Below are 17029 nucleotides of genomic sequence, written 5' to 3'. Positions count from 1 at the left end.
GGATTTCCGCAACAGGAGCTTTAGCCTCTCGCCGCATGGGATATTGGCGTTGTGGCTGTGGCATAGACCGCAATGGAATCTCGTGTCTCGTGTCTGGGAGAAAGTTTATCCCACCCGACTTGACTAAGGTACAACACAGGTGCAAGCACCAGAGCCCACTCTTCTGCAAAGTTCTGTGGACTTCTCCTTGGGCACGGTGTGCAGAAAACTAGTGTGGGTCATCTCATCCCCTCTTGGAGCGGCCAAAACGAAAAGCAGGGGCCAGTCTGCCTCAGTTAATAGAATGTCATATGTAGAGGTCAGATGTTCCCAAAAAATCCCTTTTATAACACGTTGGATGTCACCTACTATTAAAAGAACTATATCATATAGTCTGTCAGGGGGAGCCACCTAGTGTCAGTCGTTTCCACTGTGACAACGACGCCAACTCCGCCACCCTGAACTCCGTCAGACCCGCCAGACCAGCCGCCACAGACGACATCAGGCGCCAACTCGAAACATCAGCCCTCATCCTCCTGGACCTGTCAGCTGCCTTCGACACGGTCTGCCATCGGACTCTAAAGACACGCCTCCTAGAAGCCGGAATCCAAGAAAAGGCCCTTGACTGGACCACGTCCTTCCTCTCTGGCAGAACCCAGAGCGTCCGAGTCCCACCCTTCCGATCTGAAACCACCGACATCATCTGTAGCGTCCCCCAGGGCTCATCTCTCAGCCCGGTGCTGTTCAATGTCTACATGGCCCCCCTCACACAAGTGGCCCGCCATCACAACCTCAACATCATCTCCTACGCCACAACGACACCCAGCTCATCCTCTCTCTCACCAAGGACACCCTGCCAAAACCAACCTCCACGAGGGAATGAAGGCCGTCGCCGACTGGATGAGGAGCAGCCGTCTGAAGCTGAACTCGGACAAGATGGAGGTTCTCATCCTCGGACCCACCCCCTTAGCCTGGGATTACTCCTGGTGGTCGACCACACTGGGAACAGCACCAACACCCACTGACCATGTACGCAACCTAGGATTCATCCTCGACTCCAACCTCTCCATGTCAAAGCAGGTCAACGCTGTCTCCTCCTCCTGCTACAACACCCTCCGCATGCTCCGCAGGATCTACATGTGGATCCCGACCAAAACAAGAAGAACGGTGACACAGACCCTCATCAGCACAAGACTGGACTACGGCATCGCACTCTATGCAGGAATCCCAGCCAAACACCTACGACGACTACAACGCATCCAAAACGCCTCCGCCTGACTGATCGTCAACGTCCCCGCTGCAGCCACATCACCCCCCACATGAGAGACGTAAACTGGCTCCCCGTCGACAAGAGAATCACCTTCAAGCTCCTCACCCACGCACACACGTAAACTGGCTCCCCATCGACAAGAGGATCACCTTCAAGCTCCTCACCCACGCACACAAAGCACTCCACAACGCCAGACCAGCCTACTTGAACAGCAGACTCAGCTTCCACACCCCCACCCACTAGCTCCGCTCCGCCAGCCTCGCTCTCGCCGCTGTCCCCCGCATCCAACGTCTGACCTACGGCAGCAGATCCTTCTCCTACCTCGCCGCCAAGACCTGGAACACCCTCCCTACCCACATAGGGCAGACCCAAGACCGACTCGCCTTCCGAAGACTCCTCAAGACCTGGCTCTTCGAGCAGTAGCAGCACCCCCCTCACCATAGCGCCTTCAGACCCTCTGTCAAGCGTTCACACACGAGGCTCCTGTTGTTTCCTTCTTGGAGATGCACGCTCCCAACCCCCTATGAACTAATCAGTCAGCAAAGAGTTTAGCACTTGCACAACTGTGTAATCCACAAGGGAAAGGGGAAGTGGATAGAGAAACAAGACAAACAACACTGGATCTCTTCCTGAGATGGCAGCTCGGTTTCTCTTTGAAGTGTTCAAGACTTCAGGTTCATTCGTACCTTCACAAAATAACAACGATCCTTCAAGTCTCAAAATAACACTTTGATTTTCTTTTGAAATAATGCTAAAATAACTATTACATACCTATATCTGTGAAGCCCTTTCTAACACTCCTATGATTGTCAGGTTTCAATACTTCTGGGTTAATGCCTTAAAGGTCAATATGCAAATAAAATGAATAATCAAAACAATGCACCAAGATATCAGCAATCATTGGTTAATGATTAGTGTTTGATTTAGTATTCAATTTCACACCAAACGTGGCCTACCTGACAAGTGTGTGCTGCTTTCCGTAAAAGGGATTCTGAGAATAAAAGACAAAAAAAGAAACAACAATATCCTCCTTTTAGGAAGTTTAACCTCTGTCCTGTATACGAATTCTGTCCTGCATACGAATTCTCCTATGCCAAATTATACATTGAATACAAATGACTTAAAGAATCTTCAAAACACTGTTTAGGTTTTTTTAATAAAACAGTTATTGTCTCTGATGAAATGTCAATAACGATTTTCTATATTGATTTGTCCATCAACTATGTTCATTAGACAGGGGAGGAGCCTAGCTCGCGACCGAGATGGCCGCGTTTTAGCTCGGCTCCGTTCAACCACCTGTTTTTCTTCGATTATCCTGTATTTCTCCTGCCCCGGGAAGCCCTCCTTGCGGTGTTTCGGTACCGCGGGCACTTTGCGGACACTTACCCGTTGCTCCGGTGCTCCTGGGTGCTGTCGATCCTGTGCGGTGGTCCCGCTCGGAGCCTTCGGGGCGGACTGGCCTGGACCTCCTGGCAGCGACGGGACGTGACGGAGCGCGATGGTCGGCCCTTGCTGGCGCTGTGGATCTGGTTGCGGGGGCTGATGTGCGAATAGGCCGGCTGTGCCCGCTGGCGAACCCGACTGGCCTGGGCCTAGGGGCGCGGACGCTGCCTCCTGCGGGAGAGCCTCCTCATTTATCCGGCTTGGTCCCCCCTTTGTTCCCCGGCCCGGCCATTTTGAATTTTCCGCCCGGGCTCGGAGAACAGGGCCGGCGGCACGAGGGGGCCGCCGAACATCCTTCTTCTGGTGGGTCTCCTTCCTGCCTTGGGGCGACCCGCCGCAGTTCGGCTGACCTCCTTTTGCTTTGGTGTTGCTCCGGCCGGGGCCCCCGACGACCGAGGGCTTGCTGGGCTCCTAAGATGGCGGCCGACCCTGGGAGTCCCTGCCGGGCCTGGGCGAGCACTGGGGGCCCGTCACACGGCCCGGATGCCGGATCTTGTGAAGGGTTTCCTGCACTTCAAGTTGTCCTGGATGCACTATACTCCTGGCGGACTTCCGTGGCTGCGCCTGTTTCCCCTGTGGAGGCGGACCCACTTTTTGATTTATGCGGGCCCCCGTCGTTGGATTTTGCTTCCTTGTTGCAGGGTACGGCTGGTGTGCTCCTGGTCTCTGTGCCTCCGGCGGAGACCGCATCCTTGAATTGGAGACTCTCCGACGCCCTTCGTCGTCCTGCTTTGTTGCCTCGGCCGCTGGTCTGCGGTCCGTTTACATCCTGTCCAGGCCTCGATGATCCTTTCTGTTTCTCATCGCGTCGGCTCCCCGGCCGGGGCGCCTGTGCCGACCCAGCTGGGCTTGCCTCGTCGGACTTTTCCATAGAACTGTGCCTGCGGTGCGAAGATTGTGCCGTAACCTTTTTATATTCTCCGTATTTTCTTTCACGTTTCTCCACCGGAATGCCGCTGGATTTCCTCCTGAACCCTGTGTCCCTCGTCGTTTGGACTTTGTTTGTTTGGATGATTACAACCTTGGACAAAAGCGGACAGGGCTGAAGTGACTTATTATATGCAGTAGTCTTATTTTTGATCTATGACCGACATGTGCTGTTGTGATGTTGCGTAACTTCGTGGGACTCCTGAAACTTATCCTGATGTCGTTTTAACTTCCCGTGGGCTCTGCCTCTCTCCTTTTCACAGGTGGTGGGATGGTTGCAGATAATACTGTTTTTTGCCCTCTCCCGTGTGTGATGTTCCTTCCTTTCCCTGGCCCCTCTTTTTTGCCTTTGTTTCTACCTTGTTTCTTTCTCCTATATTTCGGGTTCTATTTAGGGCGACAGGCACGCTGCTGGGGGGTTGGCCGTAGCCTTCTGCAGGGGTGTAGGGTGGGCTTGTGGGGTGGGTGGGGGGGTCTGTTGCTGTTTTTGGGGGATCTTTTTCCTCCTTTCTTCTCCCTTTTTGGTTCTATGGCCCTTGTGTATCCCTTCTTTCGGGGCTCTGTCTCGTCGTCTGTCCCCCTGGTGTCTTTCTGCGGTATTTTTCCGGTATCACGATGATTCTGATTTGCTGGGTGTGTTTTCTGTATTTTCAATGTCTATTTGTACCGGGTTATTGTTTTCCTGTTTCGTCGCCCGGGGGCGGGTGTTTGGATAAGAGTCCCTTCCTTTCCTTCTTCCCCCTTCCTTTCCCCCCCCCCCCCTTATGCGGGGTTCCTTTCTTTTATTGGGGGTCCGTTTCGTATTGCTCTTGTATTTGGGTCCTTTTCTGTACTGTTCGGTGGGACAGGTGGTAGCTGCGGTGGGCGGGCGTTGGACGATGTGTGCGATGGCCTTTCCTCATGTCTGTTGGTTTGACCGGTGCTTATTGGTATGCCTATTTCGTATTTGCTTCTCCTGTGTTTTTTACGATTATTGTATTGCTGCCCGCCGCGGCCCCGCCCCTTTGGTTTGTCTCTCGGCCCGCCATACTCCTGTACTCCCTAACCCGTCCTTTAAAAATATGAAAACTACCTTTCTAATTCTTCTCTCCTGTGATTGCTCTAAGATGCTTGTTATTTCTCCTGTTTCTTTGCCTTTGTATACTGTGATACTCTGTGCATTGCTCCTGACATTCGGCTCTGTGGTGGCCAGCCCGGTGGGTTGTAGGCCCGTATTTGTGAGCTCTTTCTGTACAATAAAGGTTTTCAAAAAAAAAAAAAAAAAACTATGTTCATTAGAAATGACAATTGAAAATAAACTTGCTTTAAATATATGCCAAGTTCCAAAAATCCGTTTTACAATCAAAGAAAATGATTTTCCAGCTCTCGAGTCTTTTACAAATAAGAAGCTTGTCTTTACCAATGCTTGTCTTTTGATCCTGAGTTGCTTGGTAACCAGATCTCTTACTTCTTTACACAGGAAATCAGATCGACGAGAGAAGGCTCAACCAGAACTGAAGATCGAGGGAACTGAAGCCTCCAGTGCCTTTCGGAGATCGGAGGACGACGAAGGAATCACAAAAGGGGAAGGTAAGTTTTTAAAGGGAAAACGGGAACTGAGGTTTTCTAAGGGAATCGGGAACAGAAGCTAGCGGGAGGAATTCCAGACGGGAGGGAAGCAGAACCAAAAGAAAGGGACTGAATCAGACGGGGCTCAGATGCCAAACAGGAACACTCACGGTGATGCTGTTGCACGAAGCGAAGCATCACTGTGAGCGAGGGCAGGGTATTTATAGTCTTTGCTTGGGCGTTCCTTCACCTGCTCACGTGTATTCAGGAAACCGTTCAAAACGTGAGAGTGAAAAGGCTCTTGTATTCAGTTCTACACGTGCATAAAACTTGAACAGTAACAATCATTGCTAGCTGCAAGAAAATGTACCAACAAACATTGATAGCTACAAATGAATCACTAGCTGTACTTGCCACACAATAAACAGTACTTGTCACACAATACGAGAACATGCATAATTAAAGGGATTAACTTGCAATGGCATAAGAACCCATGACACCCTCATGGGTAAGTAGCGCGCTTTACAAGTACTCTGATTGATTGATTAATAAAAGTATCAGTTGCTGTCGCCTTCAGATATGGCTGCAGTGCTTGCCGCACTATTGTAACCTCCGCTGCGCTGTCGAGCAGCGTTAATGTCCATGTCAGGTTCCGAAGCTATGTTCTCACTAGCCGTGGCATACCTTACGGTTAACGCAGCAACTTTATTTTTCTGAAAATAAAGGCGTTAACGTGGCAAGTTGTCCTGCTTGCCTTTACCATCAGAGGGGCGGGGTCGCTCACGTCCTTCTGGGGCACTCCGACCCCTGCCGTGTTCTCCGCCACCGGCTTGCGTGCCCGATGTTTCCTCTGCAGAACGACGAGAATGTTGCTCAGGTACCTGAAATCTATCAGGAGACCTAATTCTTGCGTGGTCGCACAAATCATAAGTGCGCTCGGTAGACACTGGTATCGGCGACGCCGGACGCGACCCCTGTTTCTATTGCTGCTTCCTCTGTTTTTTATTCTTCCAATTCTGTTTTGGAAAATTTGGACGGTCGTCTTAAGTAGACTTTGCCATCTGAGTCTGCGGTTGAGTTGCCGTTTTAGCAAAAGGCTTAACACCCAAACTATTGCGACCAATGGTCTTATAAGCCTCCGCAATAATTCTCGGTAACGCTCGGGGTTAGACGACGTCTGGGACAAGGCGCAAAGCATTCAACACCTGAAAGTTAACCGCATCTCCCTTTACATTACAAAAGATGATATCAGCAACTACATCAAACACTCCAAAGAGCCTCATTCTCAACTCGACAGCCGCCTCCGGACTGTGCTCATCCTGAACACGCTTGATCACAGAGGGCAAGACAGTCATAGATGGCATGCCGAAACACTTTGCATATACTGCTGCAAATACTTTACCCCAATTCTCACAATCTGTTACCTCTGGCAATAAGTCTTTCTGCAAGCTAATTGTGAGAATCCTGTGTTTTTCCACAGGAGTGGTATTAGGAAACACTGCTTCCAGTTGGTGAAATTTCTCAGCAAACCAATAAGGCATTTCGTACTTAGTTTGGGGGTGCTTTCCCATTACCGAATTAACCGAATTAACCATGACGGGACTAATCGGCATCCCGGCCGGTCCAACTTGTTGCGCTGCAAAAAACATAATGAACTAAAGCCCTATGTACCCCAACAAAAGAGGTATAAAGTTGACACAAGTCGTCAATCGGGGCATTGAGATAACGTGGATATGGTGTGAACCCGGCTAAGACTGGCAAAGTGGCCCCAGGAATTGACAAGGGACCTAACCGAACCGGAGTTATGGAGTGGGGGAGGGTGCCATTAAACCAAACACGATGCTGCCATGCCGAAATTGGAATCTCTTGTGTCCTATATGGAGTATAGTTCATAGGAATCGCAGTGTGAGTGTATGTTTGGAACATATCCTCATCCGCATTTATTGCAGGAATCGTGACCCAAGAGTAGAAAAACTCAAAGGGGAACGCCGAATTAGCACTCACCACAAAGATAACAGACATACCATCGTCTGGTACTCCAAACTGCGTCAGATGACGCCGGAGCGCTGCCCGACTATGCTGAGCTATATCAATATCACACATAAGGATATAGAGAAGAAAAACAATTTATATAAATTGCAGCACAAAAAGGGTAGTTATTCAAAACGTGAACCTTTTTTATAAATCTCAAGCTTGAATTAACCTATAACACATTCGTATAGGTAGGTTAATCCGTCACGCCTGTTAACCGGAAACAGTGGTGAGGGTATTGTGGACAGATACAAGCACTAATCAAGACGTTGGGCGCCATGTTGCGGGGATTTTGCTCATGCACAGAACTATGCGCAGGAAACCAGGACCTCGGTGTATTGTGGTGTACCAAAAACCCACCTCAGTGCCCAGAACCCCTATCCAACTAGCATCAGTGTCTCATTCGTTCTCTGTACTACAGAAAAGCTACCAATGATTAGACAACCCAGAACAAGTGAGTTTGGGACCTCTCAGGAATAGTGGGAATCAAGAACACTCTTTCATTTTTATTCTCATAAATGTCCACAATGTGAGTAATCAGAGACAAGGTATAGTTTAAAATGTTTATTTCAACTACGTGCTCTAAGATGCAGTATATTTGCTAACATAAGTAAAAATATGCAAAAAATCAATACAATCAGCATTGTTACAATTTCATAAAATACAAAGGGAGAAATCATATCATAATGATAGTGGAACCAGGTCTATAGCGCCTTGTCTACTACCCTCCCCTTGCTAGGTATTATAATAATAGAGGATCTCTAGGTTAAAACGGGGACCGCATACCTCCAAAGTCAGGTGAAGTGAATCACATCCCAGCTCAGCACAGTTCTTTGTTGATTGAAAGTTTTTTTTCCAAGTGCCAGTCTCATGTATGCAGTGCAATATTAAAAGCACCTGAGTTTCAGAAATGAGCAGCTGTGTTTGTGTTGTATCTAGAGCGTGGGCCGATAAACCTGCATCAACAGCATACATTGGTATTTTAACCTTGAACACTTTGTGCAGACTTGAGGTCGCAGTGTGAGTCTAGAGATGTGAAAAACAGATCATTCTCATGTGAAGGAAAAGCAAGCAGTGTGTCTTTATAAAAACAGAGACATGTAGTGTCATGTGCAAAAGCAGCAAAATGGCGTTTTCGCAACTAACTCACTTATGCTAATATAGCAATGTGTGCAGGCAGAATTGTATTCATCCCTACACTTTTACAGGTAGCATGAACAGGAACACTTGGATGTTTTTCTTTGTAACTCTTCATCGCCAAATAAAAACCACCAGTGTTTCTTTTCTTTTATACCACATTGAGCTAGTCTCCCAGTGGATTTCCTGTTATATCACTTTGTTTTTCTATGTGTACCGAAGTGAACAATCACTGGGAACAGACACTTTTAATATTCTACAAATCTTTGGTTTTCTTCATTTCTTCTAGTCGAGTCTTCATTCATCTTGTATTTGAATAACCCACATAATTATATACTTGTTCCTGTAATTCCTTCATCTCACAATACCTGCACTGTTCTGCTCCTGTCTATGTCCTCAGATGAGTCAATATTATTGTTAATGTTCTTAAGTTCTTTTTGAATTCACTGCATCTCTAGGATTATTTCTAAGTGAGTTAAATGAAGGTGTGTGTTCGCTGAGTCTATGTAGGATTAGAAATTGATTAACGCTTGTCACACTTTTAGTACACTTGTAAGGTTTACCCCAGGTGTGTTTGCAATTAACAAAATCACTTCTGACATTCATTGCAATGCTCTTTTTTACTCTGTGTATGTTAGTTGATGTATTTGTGGGTTAAGTAACTGACAGAAGATATTCACACATTCACTGCACCTGAAAGGATTTTTCTCTGTGAGCATTAACGGATGAATCCTTAATGCGAAAGATTTCCTAAAGGTACTTCTACACTCACTACAGTTGTATGGTATTTACAGAGTGTGTGTAAGCGGATGTCTACATAGGCTTGATAATTAACTACATTTCTTCACACAGTCACTGCGCTTGAATGGCTTTTCTTCTGCGTGTGTTCGCTGATGCTTGCTTAGGATTTAAAAGATTTTTTCCCCTTTGTGAGCTCGCTGATGATTTCTTAATGTTGAAGAGTAAGTAAAACTACTTCCACATTCACTGCAATGGTAAGGTTTTTCCCCAGTGTGTATTCGCTGATGTCTCCGGAGGCTTGTTAACTGACTGAAGCTCTTTACACATTCACTGCACTGGTATGGTTTTTCCCCTGTGTGTATTCTCTGATGTGTGTGGAGGTGTGTCATTTGACTGAAGCTCTTCACACATTCACTGCACTGGTATGGTTTTGCCCCTGTGTGTATTCTCTGATGTGTGCGGAGATATGTAATGTGACTGAAGCTCTTCACACATTCACTGCAATGGTATGGTTTTTCCCCTGTGTGTGTTCTCTGATGTGTTTGGAGTTCTTGTAACCGACGGAAGCTCTTCACACATTCACTGCAATGGTATGGTTTTTCCCCTGTGTGTATTTTCTGATGTGTTTGTAGCTGTGAAATCTGATTGAAGCTCTTCGTACATTCACAGCATTGGTATGGTTTTTCCCCTGTGTGTATTCGCTGATGTGTGTGGAGGTTTGATATCTGACTAAAGCTCTGCACACATTCATTGCAATGGTATGGTTTTTCCCCTGTGTGTATTCGCTGATGTCTTTGGAGATGTGATAACTGACTGAAGCTCTGCACACATTCCTTGCAATGGTAGGATTTTTCCCCTGTGTGGATTCTCTGATGTGTGTGGAGGTTTGATATCTGACTAAAGCTCTGCACACATTCATTGCAATGGTATGGTTTTTCCCCTGTGTGTATTCGCTGATGTCTTTGGAGATGTGATAACTGACTGAAGCGCTTTACACATTTATTGCAATGGTATGGTTTTTCCCCTGTGTGTGTTCGCTGATGTCTTCGGTGGTCTGTTAACTGACTGAAGCTCTTTACACATTTATTGCAATGGTATGGTTTTTCCCCTGTGTGTGTTCGCTGATGTCTTCGGAGGTCTGTTAACTGACTGAAGCTCTTCACACATTCAGTGCAATGGTATGGTTTTCCCATGTTTGTATTCGCTGATGCTCTTTTATGGTTTCTAATTGGCTAAAGTTCTTGACATATTCAGTGCAATTGCACGATTTTTCTCCTGACCATGTTTCCTGAAGGGTCAGCATAGTTAATAAACCACTTGATTTATTTTGGACGCTTGATTTCCTATTTAACAATAATATACAAGAGTCACTAAATACCTGCCACATTCATAATATCAGTAAGACTTCCTTGTGGGTGATTGCATCTTTAGATTGGATAATGGCTTTGCATGCTTGAGGGTAAAGCTTAATATTCCTTCCGGTAGGTGCAAATTGGGACAATACTCTGTACTTCAGAGAGCAGAACTCTGCTTTCCTTTAGCCTTAGTTGTTAGGCTCCACTTCATTGTGCTTTTCCCTGGTGCCTGTGGTTTGGCTAGAAAGAGTTAACAATACACCTAGAGCACTGAATGCTGGTCTGTTGCCAGTTTAGATAGCGAAGCACTGCTCTAGCCATATCATGATGGTGAAGCGACTCGTAATGTGTACAGCTACTCCAAAGAGTGTCCCGGGGCAAAGCACAGGTCAGAAAGAATGTAAATCCGGTTGTTTCAAACATGGACAAAAAGCCAAGTTTTCAACCTTTTTTAAACATTATCATGTTGCTAACAGCTCAAAACGGAAGAGGGAGTTTGTTCCAAGCTATGGATCTCAAATAGACACGAGACCTTCCTCCAACTCTCATACCGGCCTCATGATCAAAGCTGGTGTTGGACGCTTGTTTATACAGCAGGTGGTTTGTCAGTTTTGTTGCCTTAATTTTGTTGAGGTAATTTCTTTGTCTTGGGGTGTCGAGGTGCAGATCTCAGACTCGGACACTCACTGAATTGCCTTTGACTGCGTTTTCCTGGATCTGTCCTCTGCCTGTGATTGCACTGATGTTTTTGGAGCTCCTTATTTTTGATAATTTTTGCAGGTTTGATGTGTTATCTTCATTATTCATAATCAATCCGTGCATTTAAGGCTTATTTTCTGTTGGATGTAAAGAAATGCAATATTACTAAATGCAAATGTAATAGAATGTGAATACACAATATTTAACCAGCTGTAGAAGACATCTCTTCTCTAGCATATTTGAAATTTAGTGAGGAACATTTTAGCATACATGGATATTTCATTAAAACTGTGGTTGAACATGTCACATCTTATTTACTTCTGAAAAGGCAGTGATTTACCATTATTCACAGAGTAACTTACTAAAGAAAGGGCAGCCACAGAGCACTCGTGCTACAGGTAGAGTTTTAGGTAGATGTACATGGACAAGATTTCATTTAAACAGAACAGATTGTGGATAAAGAGAGGAATCAGGAAGCGATGCCGTTAATTTAGTTTCAGGAAGTATCTACCAAAGGTGGCTCTTCAGGAAGTGTATAACAAAGGTAACGCTTCAGGAAGTGTATAACAAAGGTAACTCTTCAGGAAGTATACATGACAAAGGTAACTCTTTAGAAAATATATATGACAAAGGTAACTCCAGACACCTTTTTCACAATGCTTTCCTGTTCACACTGGATCAGCTCAAATGCCAACTCACGCTTTTACCTTGCAGCTCATTAAGGGCCTTACTACGAGTGCGACGACCCTCATGATCGCCGTACGCATGGTGGCGATCCAACTGCCACCATCCTGGCGGTCTGACCGCCGTATTATGAGTGTGGTGGTGGGATTGCCATGAGTCCGCCACCCCGCCAGGATCAAGGATCCCGCTGTCTGCAAACACCCTGAATATGTTGGCAGTGCCGATGCCGACATCGCCGAGCATATTACGGTCAGCATATCCACCGTCCTTTTCATGGCGGGGATCCCACCATGAAAAGGATAAAGGACATGCAGGTAAGGGGGCCCTCACAGGGCCCCGGCCGATTCTGCTCCTGGGGTTGCATGCGGGGGGCACATGTTGCGCCACCCCATGGAATTGCACCTTTGTTCCTGCACAGTGTGGCATGCATGACATGGTGCAGGAACGTGCTGCAGGCACTCTTAAGGTGGTGGTATGCTGTTTAGACTCTCAAATGAGCCTAATACAGCCGCCGCGAGAACGCTGCTGCACCACCCACCCACCCTGGATTTAGGTCGTAATCGGGCAGCGGGCTCACAATGGGCTTGGCAGTCTGCCTGGTACCTCCATTGTGGTAGTCCCATTGGAAGACCGCCACACTCGTAATAAGGCCCTAAGTCACCTTCAACACATTTTACAGCCCTCCGGGCTCAAGCATTTCTGGATCCTTCTAACCTGGAAGACTGGAGCATTATCCTGAGTTGAGGTGGATTTTCTATCAGCGTAATATATATCCATCTCCCTTGTACTATTGACTGATTCTGCTCTGAAATACAACTTAAAAAGTGAGTCTTTACTTCTTCCTAAAGTAGATAAAGTTATGATCCTGTTGTATTTCAATCAGCAGCTCCTTCCAGGGCTTTTTTGTAAAACAGAATGAGGGGTTATTCCAATGGCCCATCTTTATATTGCGCACACAGATATGGCAAACAAACATTAAATCATGTCATTTATTATTCAACGATATCAGTCATTTATAAAATCCATCACAACCAATAATTTTCCTGAATTATACCGGCACCCAACAGATGTGTGCATATTAATATTTGTTTTTGTTTTTCAACATTTACAATATATTTGACTTCTTGTTGTCTGTCTGAAGGCCAGGATGCTACTTTGTGACTCAACAGGGCTTTGGTAGAGCAGGAGGAGGTGTCTGATGTCCACAGGTGAAGTCTCATTTCTCCCATCCCATATTTCTTTTATACAGGTTTACCTCATTCCATGTCCTTCAGCTCTTGACTCCCCTCTGTCTGTGTACTCACTCTACAGGGTTCATTGTTGGGTGAGTCAGTCTGACAATAGGGAGGTAGGGTCAAATGCATGTATGCAACAAATCTACCCTAGTGATCGTGTAGTCCCTTCTATGGACCGTGTTTCCATTAGTGGACATGAGGCCACACGGGAGGTTTCCGTTCAGGAAGGCAGCCCCCTAGAACCTCCCCCACTCAAATCCTACCCCTGTAACAACCAGGTCCCTATTTGTGGGCCTGTAGATGGGTATCAGCTGAGAGATGTTCCATGTAATAGTAACGAAGCAGGCATGGTCCTTGGTGCTCTTAAGACTGCCCCATGTGTGAGTGCCAAGGTGGACAACCTGATCGTTGCCCGTGCCTCTCGACCGAAGCAGGTTGCATATGGCCGAACCGAGCATGCCGATCTCACCCTTATTTCCTGGAATATTGCCGGAATTGCAGGGAAACTGAACACCCCGTTCTGGCCCAAGTTTATAGGGGAAGGATTTGATATAATCCTCCTTCAAGAAACTTGGTGCCAAGAGCAAATAAATATAGAAGGCTATTCATCCCATTGCCTCAATGCCACCAAATCCAGCTCAGGTAGGGCTAAGGGGGGCCTTCTGCTACTCCTGTCCAACAAGTTGTGCAACTGTAAAGTCAGAAGTAGCACAATTGTGGGAACCCATAGCCAGGTAGTGAGGGTCGAATGTAGCAAGGGAAATGATTTGGTCCTTGTCAATTTTTATAATAACATCTTTGATGCATCCAGAGGGAATATTTTATTCCCTCTGGAAAAAGAAATCATAAGGGTTTTGGGCATCGCAAATAGAAGGGCAGACATCCTATGGGCAGGGGACTTTAATCTGCAGCCCTGTCATTTATCAAAAGGGAATCCCTGTGGCTTTGGAACAGAGACAGTTAATCATCGGGGGGTTATGGGTGAGGGCGAAGATTCTCCTCACTTCCCACATTGCCAATATGGCACAATTCTTAACAAACTGCTAATTAAACTAGACTTACATCTATTAAGCTGTAACAAAAACAGCTCGAACGATATCTGCCCCACTTTTACAGGGAGGGATGCTGGGACTTTCATTGACCATATTTTGTTCTCCAGTACAGGAGACTTTCTAAACCTTTGTATCAGAGAGGAAAGCCTCAGTGATCACAACAGCATCTGCGTTACCCTACCGGGACGGGGTGCAAAATTAGCGACAGGAGAAACTTGCTCTACTGCAATAGTTCCGATTAGACCTAATGGTCCGAGGATTAAATGGTCTGGAACCATCTCTATGGCCAAACAGAGGGAGGTCATAGTCAGTTGCAAAACTGAAATTAGTTACTGCTTAAAAAATGTAATCAACCCTGATCTCTTGATGTCACAATTTATCAAGATCAATACCATCATTGAAGGCATTTTTACTAAGAAATCCCCATCCAACAGAACTACAAAATGGGGATGGTTTGATAAACCCTGTACAGTAGCTCTACGGGAATTGAAAAAAGCTCTAGGTATCAAACCCCGAGACAGCAATGGTGTAAAACAACTAAGGGTCAATATAAAATGGCAATCTCTAAAAGGAAAAAGGTCTTACAATGTGAAGCGTGGGATAAGTTGAAGGAAGCAGCCGAGACCAAAAATTGTAAACTTTACTGGGAAACAATTAACAGCCCCTTTTTAAACACTGATGGTTGTCCGGAAATAACCTTCCTACGTTTCATGTAATGAGTGGATTATCCACTTCACTAATATTTTTAACCCAGAAGGGACATCCCTAACCACATCAGCTACTGAGTCCTCCTCCTGGATACCTCTACCTTTGGAGGTAACCCTGGAAGAGGGCCTTGAAGGGCTTTCCAATAGCAAGGGGGGGAAGGCCCCGGGCCCTGATGGGGTACCCATCGATCTTTTAAAATCAGAACCAAATTTGTGGGCTCCTATTTTGGTGAGGACTTTTAACTGTGCAGCAGAAGGTAATATTCCTCCCTCTTGGGGCCAATCAGTTATTATACCCCTTTTTAAAAAAGGCAGTAAATCAGAGGCTTCCAACTACCGACCAATTTCTTTGTTGGACGCCTCAGTAAAGGTCATGAGCAGAATTTTGCTCAAAAGACTAGAAACTTGGGCCACAGACATGAATATTTTAACAAAAGTGCAATATGGCTTCAGGAAAGGTATGGGCACTCTGGAGCAATGCGTAAATTTGGACCTTATTATTAACAAATATACTGTAGTTAAAAAAGGCAACCTTTTTTTATGTTTTGCTGATCTGAGCAGCGCGTTCGACCTAGTTGATCACGCTATTCTCTGGCAGGTTTTGCTAGAGTCAGGGGCACCGAAGGAAATAGTCCATTTTCTGGCCAGGCTTTACGAGAAACTATCTTGTAAGGTTCGTTATGGCACCCTAGGCGAATGCACGCCGTTTTTCAAAGTTTCACGTGGTATCCGCCAGGGATGCGTACTGGCCCCTCTTTTATTTTCCCTTTTCATTAATCATATTGATAGCATCCTGACTGATATCGCAGTAGATGCTCCCCTGATTGGAGGCAAACCTGTCCCAATCCTACTATATGCGGACGACGCTGTTCTTTTATCTCGCACCCAGAATGGGTTACAGCGACTGATTGACAGATTCGCGCAGTTCATTCAAAATAGGAGGCTCCGCGTGAATAAATCTAAGACTTATATAATGTCGTGTGGGCACTCTGTAAATAAACTGAAGCACAGTTTTTTCCTGGACAGCGACAAGATGACATACGTCAAATCATTCTGTTATCTGGGAATTACTTACGGCAGCGACGGGTCTTAGATACCCGAGTTTGATAACATAAGTTTGAAAATGATGCGGACCACCAGTAGTATATTCCGATTTGCATCCAAGCTTGGTTTGAGAAGTATTTCTGATATGACTAACATATATAATATACGTTGTGTTTCCTCTGCATTGTACGGGGCGGGAGTGTGGGGTCATATCGAGGGCCCTTCGCTCCAAAAAGATGAAAACAAGTTTCTAAAAAGATTGTTATGTGTCCCCCCTCCGCCTCTGTCCAACTAATTCATGATGAGGTAGGGATCGAGTTTATCTCTGACTTAGCAGCCGTTCGGCCACTCTTATTGTGGCGTTCTATTTGGGCTAAGCCAGAGACTCGATTCACTCAAGAAATTATTCTTGATTGTATAGGATTGGACTACTCATCACGAATCCAATGGTTGAAATACATTCATTCCTGGTATAAAACTCTATTTGAAATAGATGTTCTCCTTGACCCAGAACTGGCGGTTGCAATTCCCAAAAAAGAAATTAAACAAACATTTTTAAATTTTAAAAAGAAAGGGCGAGATAAGGTGTATGGCAAGTTAGCCACCGTGAAGTTTTACAAGGAACTAAACCTAACTTCGGGGTTTCAAGCCTACCTTCTGAACGTTTCCCGTCCCTCCCATCAATTTGTACTAACCCGAGTCAGGTTGGGCATTGTACATCATCTTGTCGCATTTCCAGATCAGAAAATAAGATCCGAGATTCCTTGCCCATGTGACAATACCTCACGCCAGAGCTGCTGTCATTTTCTACTTTTTTGCAAATTTTATCACTTCTTAAGGGTAAGGTATCTAAAACCTATCCTTTTAAAATATAATATCCGATCCTCAAAGAGTGCCCTAGAGCTATTATCTTCCCTAGAGAATGTGGACATTTGTTTCTTCGTTGCCACTTTTATCTTGAAATGTACAGCTGCCAGGAAGAGCATAGTGCTGCCATAACTTCATATATCCCTGTCTGTACATAAATGTCTTAACAGCATATCACTTTTTTAACTTTGTATTATTGCTTGCCCGAGCCATACTGGAACTCTTACATTTGAATCATATTTTTAACCCTGTACTATTGTTTGCCCCAAGCTATACAGGAATTTCTGCATTTAAACGTACAGCTGCCAGG

General features: G+C 45.7%; 1 protein-coding gene across 1 annotated transcript in view; it reads right to left on the bottom strand.

The window, feature by feature from the left end:
- Positions 1 to 7747: 7747 nt before the first annotated feature.
- Positions 7748 to 17029, bottom strand: part of LOC144806858 (uncharacterized) — a 90727-nt gene continuing 81445 nt past the window's right edge. The window contains exon 2 of the mRNA XM_078673004.1: positions 7748 to 11267. Within this exon, the coding sequence (XP_078529130.1) occupies positions 9244 to 10269 (1026 nt within the window). The 5' untranslated portion in view covers positions 10270 to 11267 and the 3' untranslated portion in view covers positions 7748 to 9243. The remainder of the gene's footprint in view (positions 11268 to 17029) is intronic.

The sequence above is a fragment of the Lissotriton helveticus genome, chromosome 1_2 (assembly GCF_964261635.1).
Source record: "Lissotriton helveticus chromosome 1_2, aLisHel1.1, whole genome shotgun sequence".
NCBI classification, from domain to species: domain Eukaryota; kingdom Metazoa; phylum Chordata; class Amphibia; order Caudata; family Salamandridae; genus Lissotriton; species Lissotriton helveticus.
Note: the sequence above shows the minus strand (reverse complement) of the source record. Positions and strands in the feature narration are given on the sequence as shown.